This window comes from Gorilla gorilla, chromosome 5 (genome assembly GCF_029281585.2).
Source record: "Gorilla gorilla gorilla isolate KB3781 chromosome 5, NHGRI_mGorGor1-v2.1_pri, whole genome shotgun sequence".
In the NCBI taxonomy this organism is placed as follows: domain Eukaryota; kingdom Metazoa; phylum Chordata; class Mammalia; order Primates; family Hominidae; genus Gorilla; species Gorilla gorilla.
In genome coordinates, this window is record NC_073229.2 from 168,313,893 (window position 1) to 168,333,022 (window position 19,130).

General features: G+C 41.2%; 1 protein-coding gene across 2 annotated transcripts in view; it reads left to right on the forward strand.

Annotated features, from left to right (window-relative positions):
• Positions 1 to 17,981, forward strand: part of STX11 (syntaxin 11) — a 33,841-nt gene extending 15,860 nt beyond the window's left edge. For both annotated transcript variants that reach the window (XM_004044792.5, XM_055392073.2), the window contains exon 2: positions 16,242 to 17,981. In XM_004044792.5, the coding sequence (XP_004044840.2) occupies positions 16,242 to 17,110 (869 nt within the window). In that variant the 3' untranslated portion in view covers positions 17,111 to 17,981. The remainder of the gene's footprint in view (positions 1 to 16,241) is intronic.
• Positions 17,982 to 19,130: the final 1,149 nt, after the last annotated feature.

The following is a 19,130-nucleotide window of genomic DNA, read 5'->3' on the forward strand; positions in this document are numbered from 1 at the left end:
CGTTAAAAGGCTTCCCAACTTGGTTTATAAAAATAAAATAAAGCTAATGGATGCCATTATTTCTATGCCGTTGTGTATATTTTAGCTAATAGAATTGAGGTATTTTAATATTATGTTAAAATCAAATGATAAAGAATACTCAACATAAGTAAAAGTGAAAGTTACGGTACTTAAAATTGTATGCATTTCATGATTTCTGGGAATTATTCTGCATGGATACTGATAGTCTACTCACAAGAGAACAAATTACATTATTCTTTAGCTACAGAATTTTCTGCATTTTTGGACATATAAAAAGATATCTACTGATTCCCATGATAAACATTACCAGTATCACTGCAAACATGCAGCATCTCTTTTATCCAAATTAGAAGCTCACATATGAGGGAAAATTAAAATTCTGTTGGTATTAAAAGATGTTTAAGATTTTTTTCAATACCTGTAGATGTTGATTCTATATAGCTTTATTTTATTTTATTTTTCATTTTTTGAGACAGAGTTTTGCTCTTATTGCCTAGGCTGGAGTGCAGTGGCACAATCTCTTACCTCATGTAATCCCCTCTACCATCCTATGAGGTAATTATTTATACATGGAGAAGACCAGGTATAGAGAAGATGGCCTACAACAATACAGAACATAGCAGAGGCTTGAAAAGCACTCTTCGATTAAGAATTGCACTCATCTGTTCAGAACTGCCCTAACTGCTGAGAACCCTGAAACCAGTGAGGAAACCCAGGCAAGACCCAGTAGCGGGAGAGTTGAGATCTGGGTATGTCTCCACATAATTCCCCAGGCTTGAACACTTAGCCCCTCTCCTATACGTCCCTGAGTAGATGTGGAGTTCTAAACTGATTCTACAGCTCTGAAAAGAAGTGTCCTGATTGCCATTAACATTTTGAAGGGGGTTAGTAAGGCCATAATAAGCTTCTGAAATTCCTTAGAAACCTAGTTCACATCCCACTAATTTTTGCTCTTTTTAGCATGGCAGCAGGAAACTTCTCTGGTCCAGTCTTTGATAATGAAGTAAACTTTGGGATGTAGCAGTGGAGTTGTGTTTTTTGGGAAGTTGCACTGTGCCTACATACTGTTTATTTTGGTGAGCTGATTGATAGACTTGTGATACACTTCAAACTATCCACTTCCATTTAAAAACTGGCTCTTCAGGTTCTCAAAACCTCTTATCAGACTGAAACTCAGCCAAGGTTAAAACTGCCAAGTATCTCTGTACTTTCCTGACCCCACTGCTCAAGGACTCCTATTTAGCACACTGTATTATCGAACAGCTTTTGCAGAGTCTTTGTGTGGAAGCTGTGTGTGTGTGTGAGATAATCTTTTTTTTAGCATCTTTTTTTTCTCCTCGCCGTAAGTATGACCACAGTCTTCAAAAAACAAACAAACAAAAAAGAAGCGCTGTCTTCAGACATGTTAAGAAACATGTGCTTTTAAAAAAGTGTATGCTTTATATTAACTTTTACATACAATATGAGTAGAATATCACAAAGGTCTACTGAATTAAAATCAAGATATTAATATATACCTTAAGTCACAATTATTGGATAGGTGACACACTTCATAAGGACAACTGTTTGGTTCACGTTGCTTATGTTTGTGTTTTAAAATCATAGCAATAAACTTTTGTTTTAAATGCACGAGAATTTACTTTCCAGAAATTATAATTTATCCATGATTCACAGCAGCCTCCAAGTCTTCTTTAAAGAAGAATACACCTTAAGGAGCATGGAGAAACCCAAGGAGAGGTGTATCAGGTAGCTTTGTCAGTATAACAAGCCACCCCCAAATAACAATTTTCTGTTTCTCATGGGTGCAAGGATTAAATGAGATAATCCATGTAAACCTTCCACAACAGTCTCTGGCAGATAGTAAGCACTTGTGATTCTTCTACGGATCTCACCTGGACTCAGTCATGCAGCTGTAGAGGTGGGTCAGCTGGGGGCTGGCCCAGCTCTCCGTGCGGTCTTCATCCTCCAGGAGGCTAGTCTGAGCTTTCTCACATAATGGTTTCAGTGTTCCCAGAGCGGATAAGCCCCAAGGTGCTAGTGCTGTTGAAGCCTCTGCTTGCTCCATGTTTCCTCCCATCCTCTTGGTCAAAGCAAGTCTCATGGCCAAGGGTAGAGAAACTGATTCAAAGGGTAGAGAGACCAACACCACTTCTTGATGGGAGGTGCTGCTAAGAATTTGTTGCCATTTGTTGTAATCAAGTATAGTCTGTCTCTGACAAAAATTATTCACATTTCTTTTGCAAGAAAAATATGCTCCCTCCCATCCCAGGATTCCCCGAAGTCTCATCAGATTATAGTATTAGCCTTGAAGTCTAGAGTCTTATGCCTGATCTGCATGAGATCTAGATACAGTTCAAACTCCTCAGAGATAGCTCTTCTTATGCTGATCCTTTTGATCCCAAGACAATGAACAGGCTGTCTTTCCCATACACATCCAGCATATAATGATGAGATAGGAAAAGGATAACAAAAGTAGACACCCCATTTAAAAAAAAAAAAAGCCATTAACAGGATACATATGACAATCACTGGTCCATAGCAGTTCTGTCCAAGCACATGTTACCAGGTGCCCCTGATCCTGGGCTAGGCCATGTTCCTTGATTAGGACCCAGCTCTGCTTTTCAGAAGTGGTTTCCTGGTTTATAGTCCTCCACTGCTCTTGGCTCTACCCTCTGAAACTCTTCTTTTCCCACAACAAATGGCTTATTTTTGCTCCTAAATAGCTTCATTGGCCTAGATCCTGATCATAAAAAGTTGGGGACCCAGAGGCCTCTTTTCCTTTGAAAAGTCTTTGTATTTTTAGGCCAAGGTTGTGTGTGTGCTTTTTAGTAAAATTCTCTTAAAAACTTTGTGGATTTCCAAATACTCTAATTAGGCTCCATGCCCCTAAAACCTATGTTCATAATTGTTTTCATGTTAGACCTCTGTCTACTTCAGGCTGAGGATCAGGTTGTTTGAGACAACACACTTAGAGTCTTAGAGCTCACTTTTTGTCTAGCTGAGAAGGTCTACGAGGCAGCTTATTCAATTTTACCAAGGTCTAAGGCCATTTCTTACTTAGAATTGTTTCTTCCAGTTGAAGAGACTGGAGAGATAAAAAGTTTTTGTTTTCCTATCTTGTGAGTTCTGGTTTCTCTCTATTTTCTCTAAATAATGCTTGCAAACTAGATGGATTCAATTTTTAGTTTGTCTCTATCATGCAGAACTTCTATGTAGTTATAGACACACTCAAAACACTTTCAACATTGTCTGGAGATCTTTGCAGCGAGATGCAAAATTCATACCAACATTTTCAGCCTTTGGAGCTGCCATAGGCAACAGTGTTGCCAAGTGTTTGGCTGCCTGTGATATGGGCTGCCTTTTCCCCTGAGTGCTCTCGCAGTTTCCTCACCACTTCCACCCTCCTCTGACAGTCTGCATGCCATCTTTCCAGTTTTACTTAACACTTACATCACTGCTTTTCACCTGCTATCTGGTGCCAAAGCCAAGGTGGAATGTTTTAGGTTTCTGTTCTGGCAGCATGCCACTTCTAGGTACCAATTTTTCTGTCATTTAGCTTATGCTACATAAGAAGCTGCTACCCATTTTGGTGGTTTCAAACACAACGATTTATTATTTCTCACTATCCTGTTGATTGGCTGAGCAGTCTTCTGTCGGGCTCTCCGTGGCTCCTTCATTTTCAGTCTTTTGTTAGGTTAGCTGGTGGTTGTGCTCAGCCTCGAGTACTGCTCAGCTGGGCATCATCTTCCTGCAGGCTAGCCCAGGCTTTGTCATATAGTGGAATTAAGCTACCCAATAGCAAGCCCTTTTGCACAAATGCTTTTCAAACCTCTGCTTGCATCATATTTGCTAATGTCTCAATGGTCAAAGCAAATCTCAGTCTCATAGCCACCCTCAGACTCAAGGAGTTGAGAAATAGTCTGTACCTCTTGATCAGAGAAGCTGCAAAGAATGTGTAGCAAGAACATTTTTATTTTTATTTTATTTTTATTTTGAGACAGGGTCACGCTGTCATCCAGGCTGGAGTGCAGTGGTGTGATCTTAGCTTACTGCAACCTCTGTGTCCCAGGTTCAAGCGATCTTCCAGCCTTAGCCTCCCGAGTAGCTGGGACTGCAGGTGTGCACCACCACACCCGGCTAATTTTTGTGTTTTTGTAGAGCTGGATTTTGCCCTGTTACCCAGGCTGGTCTTGAACTCCTGAGCACAAGCGATCCACCCGCCTTGGCCTCCCAAGCCAGGATTACAGATGTGAGCCCCTGTGCCTGGCCAGAAAAGTTTTTTTTGCACCCTTTCACAAAGAGTATGTACAAATTCAAGGGGAAAGAATGGGGCCACCTAGGAGGTCAGATCAAGAATGTGGGATGAGAACAGCTGCTCACCACGTCATGGAAATAATCTAATTGGTTGATGTATTCATGGTTCTGATACTATCTGGTACTACAATACTAACATTAGGCCAGGCACAGTGGCACACATCTGTAATTACAGCACTTTGGGAGGTTGAGGCAGAGGGGATCACTTGTGCTCCGGAGTTTGAGACCAGCCTGGGCAACAGGCAAAACCCCATCTCTACAAAAAATATAAAAATTAGCCCGCAGTCCCAGCTACTCGGGAGGCTGAGGCGGGTGGATCACTTGAGGCCAAGAGTTCGAGACCAACCTGGCCAATGTAATGAAACCCTGTCTCTACTAACAATGCCAGATATTAGCTGAGCATGGTGACACACGCCTGTAGTTTCAGCTACTCAGGAGGCTTAGGCATTGCTAAACATAGGAGGCAGAGGCTGCAGTGAGCCATGATTGTGCCACTGTACTCCAGCCTGGGCAACAGAGCGAGACCCTGTGTCAAACAATAATAATAATGATAATATAGTAAAATTAGTAGTTATCATTTGTTGAAGTCTCAATATATGCTACTCTCATGAAAATGCTTTATACATGTTAGAATTTTATTGCTGTAAATGGAAATGGCAATTACATAACAGTTTTTTTCCCCTTTGCTAATAACATTTTTTTTTCTTCTGCCTCATCCTCCCGAGTAGCTGGGACTACAGGTATATGCCGCCACGCCCAGCTGATTTTTGTATTTTCAGTAGAGATGGGGTTTCACCATGTTGGCCAGGCTGGTCTTGAACTCCTGAACTTAGGTGATCCACTCACTTTGGCCTCTCAAAGTGCTGGGATTATAGGCATGAGCCACCGCGCCCAGCATTAATAACACTCTTTTAATCATTATTTGTATGTGAATACAATGAGCCTCTCTTTCCTCATCTTTACAGTGAAGGCACTGTGCAAGCTAGTCATTAGAGGCTTTTTCTGCTCTCACCTCCTTTGATTTTACTTAACATGGTGGTTGGGTTGATTAAGGAAGGAACACAGTAAGTAGCTGCTCCTTACCCGCCTGACTTCCACACCCGTGGAGAAATAAGAAAGGAAAAGCAGTCAGAGGCCAAAGGGTCTCGTTAGTGACTGATAAAGACAAGGTTGGAAGATGTGGCTTACATCTGCGGGACTGTGCATTCTGATCTTGAAGCCAGCATTAGCTGGATTTACCCTCCCTGGCCACAGCTGATTTCACCCACCCCACCCAGGGGTAGTGCAGAGGCAACACAGGTTCTCTGCTAAACCCACTTTTAGGAAAAAGAAAGAAGGGGCTGGGCTACTGCAGACAGGTTCTTCTTTTAGATTCACTAATTAGATAAGCAACTCCATGCCCCTTTGCAGGAGGAGGTGGAGAGGGATGCCAGAGAAGGGAAGAAACAGAGCAGAGAATATTGCTCCTTAACAACACTAGCGCCTCCCGACCTAGCACCTCCCGACACTAGCGCCTCCCACCCTAACTCCCCCAACAGCTTCAATGCATGATTAAGTGGAAAGGGCATGAACTCAGGACCTGGACAGATGTGAGTTTAAATCCCAGACTTCTCTCTTACTCACTGGGTGAACTTAACTTCTCCGAGACCCAGTTATTAGTAAATTGAAAATGATGTTACCCTCCTCCCAAGATTATCGTGAGGATTGTGGTGGATTTTATATCAGTTCTCCAGCACAATGACTGGTTTGGGGTGCACACAGTCTGTCACTGAGATTCGTTTTTCCTTCCTTGCTTTACGGAGTGGGCTTGATTCTAGAGGGCTGCAGACACACGCAGAAAGTTACTATTATAGAATGTTTGCTTCTCGAATGTCTTTGCTTACCACAATCTCTAAAGGGAGTGAGAAGACTGTCAGTGGTGAGTGGAGATAACTGAGGAAGGGTTTGCTATTTTAACTCCCAGGAAAGAGAAACATTTTAAATCAAATCAAGCTGATCTTTGAACACATGGTTGAAAGATGTTAATAATGGCCATTTGAGTCATCAATAAATTGTGTCTAATGCCCTCTTTTTTAAAAAGCAAGGAAGTGTGTCCAGGCATTTTAGAAGAGGATTTCCAACAAAGATAAGTAGATGCCTTTGACATTTGAAGGGAGAAACTTCAGTTACTGTAAAGGTTACTTACGTGGAAAACCCTCATGCATTGATGATGTTGGATAACTCAGATATTTCTGTACCTTGTGTAAAAGATATCAGCCATATATAAGAATATTTTTTCTGGGCGAATTTAACAGGAGTAACCAGGCAATGAGACTAGAATAAGTGACCCAAAGGACACTGTTTACAAGAAAGAGGAACAGAAAAAGGAATGTAAAAATTCTTAACTGGTGTTACGAGTTGGAAAAGAAAAGGTCATTGATGATTCTGGAAACTCCATGGATTTCTCCCTTTAAAAGATACTTCATGGAATAGTTACAAAATATAAAGGAATTACTTAAAGGCATATATGTTTTCCAACTGGACTCAAAATCTATTCCCCATCATTTTTTAAACATAGATCTTCGCTGTATTTTCCAGGCAAAGTTTTGCTTCACATTCTAGGGCCAAAGGGAAATCAGATGTAAGATTTACAACAACTGTTTTAGTTTGTAAATACTAATAGAGATACAAGTGGAAAAATTTGCACAGATGACTTGAGCCTTGAGGCCTTGACCCTTGAGTGCTCCTGTCTTTACTTTCTGCCTTAGAAAGCTCATCTACTGGCTGGGAGCGGTGGCTCACGCCTGTAATCCCAGCACTTTGGGAGGCTGAGGCAGGCGGATCACAAGGTCAGGAGTTTGAGACCAACCTGGCCAATATAATGAAACCCCATCTCTACTAAAAACACACAAAAAATTAGCCAGGTGTGGTGGTGCACACCTGTAATCCCAGCTACTCAGGAGGCTGAGGCAGGAGAATTGCTTGAACCCGGGAGGCAAAGGTTGCGGCGAGCCAAGATTGCACCACTGCACTTCCAGCCTGGATGAGAGAGGGAGACTCCGTCTCAAAAAAAAGAAGAAAGAAAGCTCATCTACTGTCCTTTCCTGCTGTGGCTTCTATGCACCTGACTGTAAAATTTACATCTCCAAGTATCTGTATTCTGTTATTTCAGAGAGTTAATAATTTTATGGATTTTTTTTAAAGTTGTGGTGACTTACTCCCTGTTTTTAGGACTGTAACAACTGAAGTGTTGCAATGTTGGGGAAACTCTGATATGAAGAAATTTGTGTGGGAAAGAAAGTAGTGATTCTAATGGTGACAGTATTTCCATGTGTTAATCCAGTTCTAAGAATTAGATGCTAATAATTGTTCCTAATAGAAAAGCTCAATTAGGGAATACGTTTCCTATTAGACTAACGATTTTAAAAGAAGCCTTCTTGTGGGGAGTTTAGGAAAAAGAAGCTAGTGTAGCTTTGTGGATTACGGATGGATTCTCAAGTAGTCACACTTTTGGGATTTATATCTCAACTCCGTAACTGTATGACTTTAGGCAAACTGCTTAAACTCATTAGGCCTCAAACCTGTAGACTGGGGATGATGATAATACCTCATAAGGAATAAATGGGTTAATACCTGCCCATTGCTGAGTACCGCATTTGGCATTTTACAAATGCTTAATAAATGTTCACTGTAGAGCAGAATGTATGAAACCTACACAGGAGTAGCTGCTTTGATTTCCCGTGCATTTCTACAGAAAGCATCTGAAAGCATATTGCTAAAAGTGAAATCCCAACTACCCACTGGCTGTTTATCAACTGTGCATATCAAACTGCCTTTTTCTCTTCACACACTGGCAGAAAATTCTGATTGAGGAAACTGAAAAGCGAATTATGTCAGAGGGCATCAAATGAGTAAAGTGATTGAAAAGTAGAGGCTGTCTCCTCCAGCAATGGTTTGAATAACTCCTACCTGCTTTCTGCTTTAGAGCAAAGAGAAAACAAGAGACATTTAAAAATTATTTCTTCTAGCCTCAGACTTTTATCGTTATAAACCATTTCAATTAATACTCTTCAGACTTTCAAATTTTGCTTTGAATGAGCCCTAAGACAATATTAAATGCGTTCTTGCCCAATGCACTTTAAGATACGATACAAGCTTTTTTTTTTTTTTAATTAACTTCAGAGCAGCAAGAAAATTAGAGCTATTCATTAGGAACTTTTTAGCTTTAACCTGTAATGTTTTGATGTTCAAAGAATAGTGTTTCCCTCTGTATTAGTCTGTTTTCATGCTGCTGATAAAGACATATCTGAGACTGGGCAATTTACAAAAGAAAGAGGTTTAATGGACTTACAGTTCCACGTGGCTGGGGAGAACTTACAATCATGGTGAGGCAATGGTGAGGCATGGTGAATGCAAGGAGGGGCAAGTCACATCTTATGTGGAAGGCGGCAGACAAAAAGAGAACGAAGAGGATGCAAAAGCAGAAACCTAATAAAACCATCAGATCTCATGACACTTCTTCACTACCACCAGAACAGTATGGGGGAAACCGCCCCCATGATTCAGTTATCTCCCACCGGATCCCTCGCGCAACGCGTGGGAATTATGGGAGCACCATTCAAGATGAGATTTGGGTGGGGACATAGAGCCAAACCATATCACCCTCTTAGATGTCTCATTTTAAAAATCAAGAAACAGAGCACTGGTTTTACTCAGTTGAGTGAAATTATTGTTTATGAACCTGTTGGGGAAAGTCCATTTGTTGTTCTTTAAGGGCTGTGTTACTATGGGGTGTGCTAGAAAGGAGCTGCTAAATTACAATGACACTCTACCTGTGGAATTTCTAGGTGCCTCTGGTAGCGGGGATGTGTGGGCAGGAGGGACTGGATGAGGTGGTTGAGAAAGGTGTACACAGGGTGACCCCATGGGGCTGTGCAGGTTGTGATCTCACCACAGATGAGAGAGACTGGCAATCCAACCATGCTTAGCTCACCAGGCTGCATGCCCTTGGGCAGGGCTTTATCCACCCAGAGAAAGGGCCCTTTCCTAGCTTTCACAAAGATACTATATAAGCCCAACACAAAACCTCATTAAGGCACCCTATAGACCAATAGTGGGCCTTCTGATTTGTAATAATCACTTTAATCATATGTTTACAATTGGTATAAAATTAGGACATAGGAGGTATGTCATAGAATCTGAAAATCAGAACTTGGGTACTGTGCGTAAGTCCTGTATGGAGTGTATATCTTGGGGACAGGGTCTGTTTTGCTTCTGAAATAGCCGAATTCCATTTGCAAAGACTCTCTTTTTCTTTCTCTTTCTCTTTCTGTGTGTGTGTGTATCTACAAGCTGATCTCCATAATAAGCTTCACAAGGTTTGCTGTGTGCCTTGAGCTGCTCTGTATTGCATATTCCCATGTCTGAAAATTTCTCACTACTTGTAAAAATACTTTAACATCTTGCTGTGAAACAGGAAAAGGTTTTGTTTCCCGGTTTTGGCAAAATTTGCTTAATGCATATATTAGTCTTTTGGGGCTGCCTAATAAAGCTTCTCCTTTATGATCAGAGAGATACTATATATGTCATTTTAAATAATTCCCTTAGAGGCATGTTGGGAACAATGACTTTCACAATTGTTCTTTGTAGCATCCAGTGTCTTGGTTATTTATGTGTGATATGGTTTGGCTGTGTCCCCACCAAATCTCAACTTGAATTGTATCTCCCAGAATTCCCATGTGTTGTGGGAGGGACCCAGGGGAAGGTAATTGAATCCTGGGGATTGGTCTTCCCTGTGCTATTCTCGTGATAGTGAATAAGTCTCATGAGATCTGATGGGTTTATCAGGGGTTTCTGCTTTTGCTCTTTCCTCATTTTCTCTTGCCACCACAATATAAGAAGTGCCTTTCACCTCCCACCATGACTCTGGGGCCTCCCCAGCCATGTGGTACTATAAGTCCAATTAAACCTCTTTTCTTCCCAGTCTTGGGTATGTCTTTATCAGCAGTGTGAATAATGGACTAATACAATGTGATTGTCACCTCCACTCTTTGGTCTTCTGAGGTAGGTGGAAACCTGCTTTCTGAATTGTTCCTTCCTGATATGACAGAAAATTTTAAGATTCTATGTGCCAAATATAGTAGGCTCTTCCAAGCAGCATCTAGGTCTCAATGGCTAGAATATTTAACTAATAGAATATCACCATCCTTCTTTGCTCCCTGTGAATGCTATCAGAGTATTTATTCATGTACCTGAGGGTGCCTCATCATAGTAAGCTCAGTCTTCAATTTTATTCATACTCCCATGCCTGCAACAATTATAATTTTCCATCATAAAATGAAGGGATCAGAATAAACTATTTCAAACATTCTTGATTCCTTTTCCTTTTGAGCTTCAGAGATTGTTTTTATGAAAGTGAGTTTTCAGCTGGCTTTCTTATTTAGCCTCCATACCAGGGAGCCAGAAGGCAGTGCTTATGAAAGCCACGATCTTTCCAGTGGGAGAGAGAGGCCAGTAGCTACCCCTTTTCCTTCTCTATCAGGTTTTTGCTCATCGAGATTGCCCCCAAGCTAGGAATTATTATAAGTTCTCCAGAATTGCATGATAATTATGAATAAAAAGCTGACATGGGCCAGGTGCAGTGGCTTATGCCTGTAATCCCAGAACTTTGGGAGGCTGAGGCAGGTGGATCACCTGAGATCAAGAGTTTGAGACCAGCTTGGCCAACATGGTGAAACCCCATCTCTACTAAAAATACAAAACTTAGCTGGGCGTGGTGGTGCATGCCTGTAATTCAAGCTACATGGGAGGCTGAGGCAGGAGAATCACTTGAACCCGGGAGACAGAGGTTGCAGTGAGCCGAGATAGTACCACTGCACTCCAGCCTGGGCAACAGAGCAAGACCACCTCAAAAAAAAAAAAAAAAAAAAAAAGAAGCTGACATGGTAGGTATCTATGGAATGGGTCACAAATTTGAGTATGCATTATAATCACCTGGAGATCATCCTAGGCCTACCGAATCAGAAACTCTAGGTGCCCAGGCATCTGTAATCTTTGAAGCTCTCCAGATGATTCTGTCACCTCCTGCAGACCGAGGACCACTGAGCTACCATCATCTCTTTGTTCGTTTTCTCTTACACAAAACTTTATTGCTCAATGAAAAAAGGCTTAAGTAATACCCCCTTCCTTCCTTATTGGATCTAGTTTTCAGTACAGATTATATGCATGCCTGAAAAGAAAATTAGAAAGCAGAAGCAGATTTTTGGTAGTTGGTTGTCAATTTTCTTTTGAATTCTTCACCTCCATGCAAATTGAAGCAGGACTTATTTTTAGCAACTTGATGAATGCAATTTACCAAAGTTTATTACATTATCTTTTATTACAATAAGACAGGAAGGTCTGTGGAATTGTCTGATTTTTCTTTCTCATTTACCATAGTTCTCTTTCTAGGAACTCATAGTACAGAATCAAGCTATGGGATATATAGGTTATTTTGATGCTCTATTTGTGCCCACTTCTGTATTTTTCTATAACTTCAGTAGTGTATACACTTTTAACCTTTTTGGAGACATTCTTAGGAATAGCAGTCTCTTCGTTGACTTTCTGTTGTAGTTTTCCTAATGTTTGCTCCCTGGTGACCAGGAGACCTTCTATGTCAGTGGAGACAACTCATCCAAGGCTGGCTGAGCCAAGAAAGGTGGGAAGGAAGGCCAGGTGAAGGCCCCCTTCCCTCCTTCTTTACCACACCTCAATAGAGAATCTTTACGTCTCCTGTACCCTTTCTTTTTCTCTTATTAGCACATTATGGACTTGCGCCTTCACATGAGCTTGGGCCCTTACCTGATTTATAATTTGCTATCTATGACTTTATGGTTGTTCAATCTTGAGAAGGAATGACTGTCCCTGGACATCTTCCAAAACCATTTTCTATATGGTTGAATTGTACTTGACTCTTCATATTGTGATGAGATGATTTCCCCCAATAGCTTTTTAATGGCTGTAGGAGAGCAATACAGAGCACAGGACCTGTCTAGGATGAGCAGGATACATACAAATGATCCCTAGTGTCCCAGGGCATGGTACAGTCCCTTATCTACCCATTTCCTTCCATTGAAGTGCCTTGTAAGGCTTGGCCAACATGTAAGGAAGGAAGGCATCTCTCACCTATTCTTGCCTTGTTCATCAAAATGCATCCATTCCATCTCATCCACTTGTTGCATGGTAGACTATATTGGGTACTAACTTAAGCAGATGGGTACAGCTCAACTCTACGCAAACTAGCTAATGTGCTTTCCCCAGGTAGCATAAAATGTTAACTTGATTGCCATGCATAGACTTTTAAAAGTTGCTAAGGAGTTAGTCCTTTAAACGAATAGTATTTATTGTTTTGTGGGGGTTTTTAAATTATGAAATGTGTGTGGACATTATAAAAATTTTGGAAAATACAGAAAAGCAAAAGGAAGCAATTTAAACCATGTATAATTCCACAACTCAAAGAAAACTATAATTAACACTTTGATGTGTATTACTCAAGTTTGTTTCAGAATGCTGCACATTCTCTTTCTCCATAACTACTTTTTATGCCTAACAGAGTGTATATGCTTTTCATGCCATTAGATAGCCTTCTAAACTCTGTGACTTATGTAGAAGCCAGGACATCATTATTGTGCATTTAACTTATTTCTGAATTTCTGTAAAAACAAGGTGGTGATGAAAATATTTAGAGCAATGAGTTTCATACACTTTTGCATTATATCTTTAGAATAAATGCACATATGTCAAAACAAATGCACACTTGAAAAGCTTTTGATACATATTACTAAACTGACTTCCAGAAAGATTCTATCAATTACCAATTTTTTAAAATAATGAATAGACTTTGTTTGCAAAATCATTAAGTTGCAAAAACAAAGACACCACAGGAGTTTTAAATTAGACTTTTTTTTAATCTAGAAAAAAAATTTAATGTACTTGCTTAGTTCAGCAGAAGCTGAGAGAGGTCTCAGGACCCTGAACAATAATACTGATTTTATTATTTTATCTTATTTTATGTTTTTAAGTTCCGGGATACACGTGCAAGATGCGCAGGTTTGTTACAGAGGTAAACATGTGCCATGGTGGTTTGCTGCACAGATCATCCCGTCACCTAGGTTTTAAGCTCAGCATGCATCAGCTCTTTTTCCTAATGCTCTCCCCTCCCCCGCCCTTCCCCGACAGGCCCCACTGTGCGTTATTCCCCTCCCTGTGTCCAGGTGTTCTCATTGTTCACCTCCCACTTATAAGTGAGAACATGCAGTGTTTGGTTTTCTGTTCCTGCGTTAGTTTGCTGAGGATAATGGCTTCCAGCTTCATCCATGTCCCTGCAAAGAACATGATCTCATTCCTCTTTATGGCTGTATAGTACAGTCTAACATTGATGGGCATTTGGGTTGGTTCCGTGTCTTTGCTATTGTGAACAGGGCTGCAGTGAACATTCACATGCATGTGTCTTTATAATAGAATGATTTATATTCCTTTGGGCATATACCCAGTAATGGGATTGCTGGCTCAAATGGTGTTTCCAGTTCTAAATCTTTGAGGAATTGCCACACTGTCTTCCACAATGGTTGAACTAATTTACGTTCCCACCAACAGTGTAAAAGCATTCCTATTTCTCCACAACCACCACCAGCATCTGTTGTTTCTTGACATTTTAATAGTCACCATTCTGACTGGCATGAGATGGAATTACCAGTATGTTTTGAGAGTTCCCAGAATCCTTACCCATTTGAAAAAGTATTGTTTTTAAAAAATTCCTGCTAACTTTATGGGCAAGAAAATTCTCAGCAGTTTAATTTGCATTTCCTTGTTTAATACAGAAGTCTTTTGTGACTATATTTTTATACTTTTGCTAAAGATTATTTAGTGCACTGGTTAAGTGGTGCTATTCTAACGCTGAGTGTTCACTTACTGATGACCTTGAGTAAATTCCTTGATCTCCCTATGCTCACACCAGCTCTGATAATTGCAGTATCTACTGATAGAATCTGTATGAAGACTAAAGAGGGTATCACATGAAAGATGCCTAGAAAATATCAGGCATATATAACATACGTTTATGTTCTCTGTCATTTACATCTCTGAATTGCTTCACTGTCTTTGGGTAAGTAGATTTTTTGGTAGCTTAGAAATATATATATTAAGTATCTTAACCTCTTGTCTGTCATATATTATAATTTCTCCCCAGTTGGTGGTTTGTCTTTCAATTTTGTTCAAAGCGAGGAAACAGTTGAATATCAAGAAATTCAGACCAGGTGAAGGCATAGTTTTGGTCCAGGGTGGATCTTTTTTCTGCCTGTCAACCATACTGCTAGGAGAATCACCTTCCCCATCAGTGAGAAGGTCTGGTATTGATTATAGCCACCAGATATCAGAAATGGCACTTTAAGCAGCTTACCTTGTTACATTAAAAATCACCATCATAGAATAAAACTTCTGCTTAATTTATGTAAATAATGATCATGGTAGATGAAAGGCCATGGTTAATATTTCACCATTTTCCATTTACCACCAAATCCAACTTGTCAGCATTCCATTAGTGGTGATATAAAATTAATTACTTCAACTTGAAAGAAGCTTTTAATTTGAGACCAAGAACCCTGATAGATTGCATAACCATTAAGTGTTACTACTTTTCCCCTCTTTGCTGCAAATTGTGTAGTAGAAAAAGAATCTTTCTCATCATGAAGTCTTGTGTATAAACACAAGATGTTCCCTATATTAGCATATATACATGCTACTAAAAATGAAAGTTTTTCACTTCACTGAAAAGCAATATGGACATAGAGACTATTACTTTGCCTTACTAAGCAGAGGAATTACCAGAACCATCCTTGTAAAAACATGAACATTCTGCTTGAGCTGCCAACTTGTTTCAAAAAGCTGTTAAAAGTGGGCAAACATTGCTGCTACATGATGAATGAATGGGAGTGCGTTGTATTATTGCTACTAGGCCATGTATAATTGGAATTTTCCACATAAAAGCATTTTAAAAAGCAGTGTTATTTATGATGCTTATCATTAGGGAATGATATTGAGAAGAGGAGTAAGGAAACCTCAACTTCTAAATTTTACACTTAGATTTCTGTATTTTGTTGTCATTTTACTTCAAGCATGTTTTACTTTTACAACATCTTCAAGAGAAAAAAATTTAAATCATGATTTGCATGGTGACTGTTTTAAGAGTTGTTAGTATGTACAGGAGGGGATGCTTCCCAGTGCTGAAATAGACACAAAATAGGCAACATTTAGATGTTGGCCCCAAAGCCTTGTAGATTATCCTCAATTAAAAATACTTAAGTTTGCAAGTCTTTCTTCTTCTTTTTTCTTTTTTTTTTTCTGTGTCTGTTTTAATTTGCGATGATTGGAAAACATAAAGCAATGAAAAGAGATGGTTTCCCAATGCAATCTAAAATTTTCACACACCAGGGCCTGTTGTGGGGTGGGGGGAGGGGGGAGGGATAGCATTAGGAGATATACCTAATGTAAATGACGAGTTAATGGGTGCAGCACACCAACATGGCACATGTATACATATGTAACAAACCTGCACGTTGTGCACATGTACCCTAGAACTTAAAGTACAATAAAATATATATATATAAATAAAAAAATAAAATTTTAAATTGCTGATTGAGTTCTGCGCGGCTATGATATTGAACTGCAGGTGCCTATAGGCCTTAAAACACAACTGTTTCATGTTGTTCAGTCATCTTATTTCTTTCCTTGTAAGCAAAATGTCAGAACATTTAGCTCCTTTAGTGCACTTATTGCCCACACCGAGGAATACAAAATTGGGACTGCTGAGTAAAATGTTTAAGTTTCAATCCCTTGAAGGCAAATAATTGACTCTCAATAGAGAAATTTAACTTCATTATCTCTACTTGCAGGCAAAATGAAAGACCGGCTAGCAGAACTTCTGGACTTGTCCAAGCAATATGACCAGCAGTTCCCAGACGGGGACGATGAGTTTGACTCGCCCCACGAGGACATCGTGTTCGAGACGGACCACATCCTGGAGTCCCTGTACCGAGACATCCAGGACATTCAGGATGAAAACCAGCTGCTGGTGACCGACGTGAAGCGGCTGGGAAAGCAGAACGCCCGCTTCCTCACGTCCATGCGGCGCCTCAGCAGCATCAAGCGCGACACCAACTCCATCGCCAAGGCCATCAAGGCCCGGGGCGAGGTCATCCACTGCAAGCTGCGCGCCATGAAGGAGCTGAGCGAGGCGGCTGAGGCCCAGCACGGCCCGCACTCGGCAGTGGCGCGCATTTCGCGGGCGCAGTACAACGCGCTCACCCTCACCTTCCAGCGCGCCATGCACGACTACAACCAGGCCGAGATGAAGCAGCGCGACAACTGCAAGATCCGCATCCAGCGCCAGCTGGAGATCATGGGCAAGGAAGTCTCGGGCGACCAGATCGAGGACATGTTCGAGCAGGGTAAGTGGGACGTGTTTTCCGAGAACTTGCTGGCCGACGTGAAGGGCGCGCGGGCCGCCCTCAACGAGATCGAGAGCCGCCACCGCGAACTGCTGCGCCTGGAGAGCCGCATCCGCGACGTACACGAGCTCTTCTTGCAGATGGCGGTGCTGGTGGAGAAGCAGGCCGACACCCTGAACGTCATCGAGCTCAACGTACAGAAGACGGTCGACTACACCGGCCAGGCCAAGGTGCAGGTGCGGAAAGCCGTGCAGTACGAGGAGAAGAACCCCTGCCGGACCCTCTGCTGCTTCTGCTGTCCCTGCCTCAAGTAGCAGGCCGGCCCGGGCCGCCACCGCTCATCCCAGACCATGGAGCGCGCTGGGAAGGACGCACCAAAGCCGGAAGCTCTGCCCTGCAGGGAGTTGCCCCAACCCTTTCCGGAACTCAAGTCTTTAGAGAAGAAACGCCAGGTTCAAGAATTACAAACCAGCCCGTGCTTGGAAAGATGGTTAGTTGATACTGTCCGATGATTCTTCAGTAAAGATAGATTCCCACAAAGTTGTGCAATGTCATTATATGACACCTTGCACTCTTACCGTCTTGACAGAAGCCAAGTAAGGAACTGACGTTGTATCTGACTGTAGGGTGAATGTCTGAGGCCTGCCTCCTAATAAAGACTCAAGGAGGAAGTCAGTTGGGCATCTGCTAATAGAATGAACTCATGATGGAAACTTCAGTTCATTTACTATGTCCTGAAAATTCCCTGGTTCTGTTCCATTTTGAGCGAAATTGGCCTTGGGAAAAACGACGTTCTTCCTTTCCGATTCTTCATCCGGTCTACGCTATGCAATTCCTCCCCAAATATAGATCTTATTTCTGCTCATTTCCCCTACTTATTAAAATCACACCAAACACTTACTATTTTCTTATCTCTTTCACTTTTTAAATATCTTTCACCAGGTTATATTTTGGTATTATTTTTCCAAACATTTTTAAGCACTGAATATCGAACAAGCACTCAAATTGAAGTATCAGTCATGTTTTGTGTATTTTTCACTGATAAAAATTATTTATCTTTTTACTTGATTACATATGCACATGTATGTAAATGTAAAATACTAATATTCACTAATGTATGTACATAATGATCAATTGGTTTAAATTCTTTTATGTAAGTATGGTATATAAATTTCAAGAAGATCACTTTTCTGGCTCTTGGTGTTGGTTTGCTTGTTTTGAGTTTGTTTCACTCCAGTTTGCCCCTTCCTAGTCCAGTTTGGGTCAAACTTCATGTTAAACAACTCTGCATTGGTTATGGCGGTAGACATATGGTGGTAGAAAATGTATACGGAGCTAGAGACAACTAACATTCTTGGAAATACTGCTTTTGTTTTACTGTGGACCATTCCTTCCATGCATTGAAATGGAGAAATTCAAAGTAAAAGAATTCTGTTTTTCAAGCAAGCTTAATAAACATTACATTATACACATATTTTTATACATTTCTGGCTTGACCATTTAGTTTACTTTCTCAATTATTGTTAAAATTTTTCTTTTTCTTTCTTTTTTTTTTTTTTTTGAGACGGAGTCTCACTGTGTTGCCCAGGCTGGAGTGCAGTGGCAGGATCTCGGCTCATTGCAACCTCTGTCTCCCAGGTTCAAGCGATTCTCCTGACTCAGCCTCCTGAGTAGTTGGGACTATGGGCGCGTGCCACCATGTCTGGCTAATTTTTTGTGTTTTTAGTAGAGACGGTGTTTCACCGTGTTAGCCAGGATGGTCTTGATCTCCTGACCTCGTGATCCACCCACCTCAGCCTCCCATAGTGCTGGGATTACAGGCGTGAGCCACCGTGCCTGGACTTTTTTTTCCCCCCTTTTGAGACAGGGTCTCCCTTTGTCACCCAGGCTGAAGTGCAGTGGCATAATCATGGCTTACTGCAGCCTTAAACTCCCAGGCTCAAATGATCCTCCCACCTCAGCCTACAAATAGCTGAGACTACAGATATGTGCCACCATGCCCGGCTAATTTTTGTATTTTCTGTAGAGACAGGGTTTGCCATGTGGCCCAGGCTGGTCTCAAACTTGTGAGCTTGAGCAATCCGCCCACCTTGGCCTCCCAAAGTGCTGAGATTACAGGCCTGAGCCACTGACCCTGGCCAAATTTTTTTTCTACTAGCTACTGAGGCTGCCACATCTGGATGGAACTGAGTGGAGGGGGAAAAGAATCAAAAACTCAAAAGAATTCCCATGAGGGTGTCTTGCTTTCTCTCCTGAGTTAACAATACTTTAGCAAAATCATCAGGCTTTAGAGATATGGTGTAGTCTGCAAACTTTTTAATGCCCTTACCCACA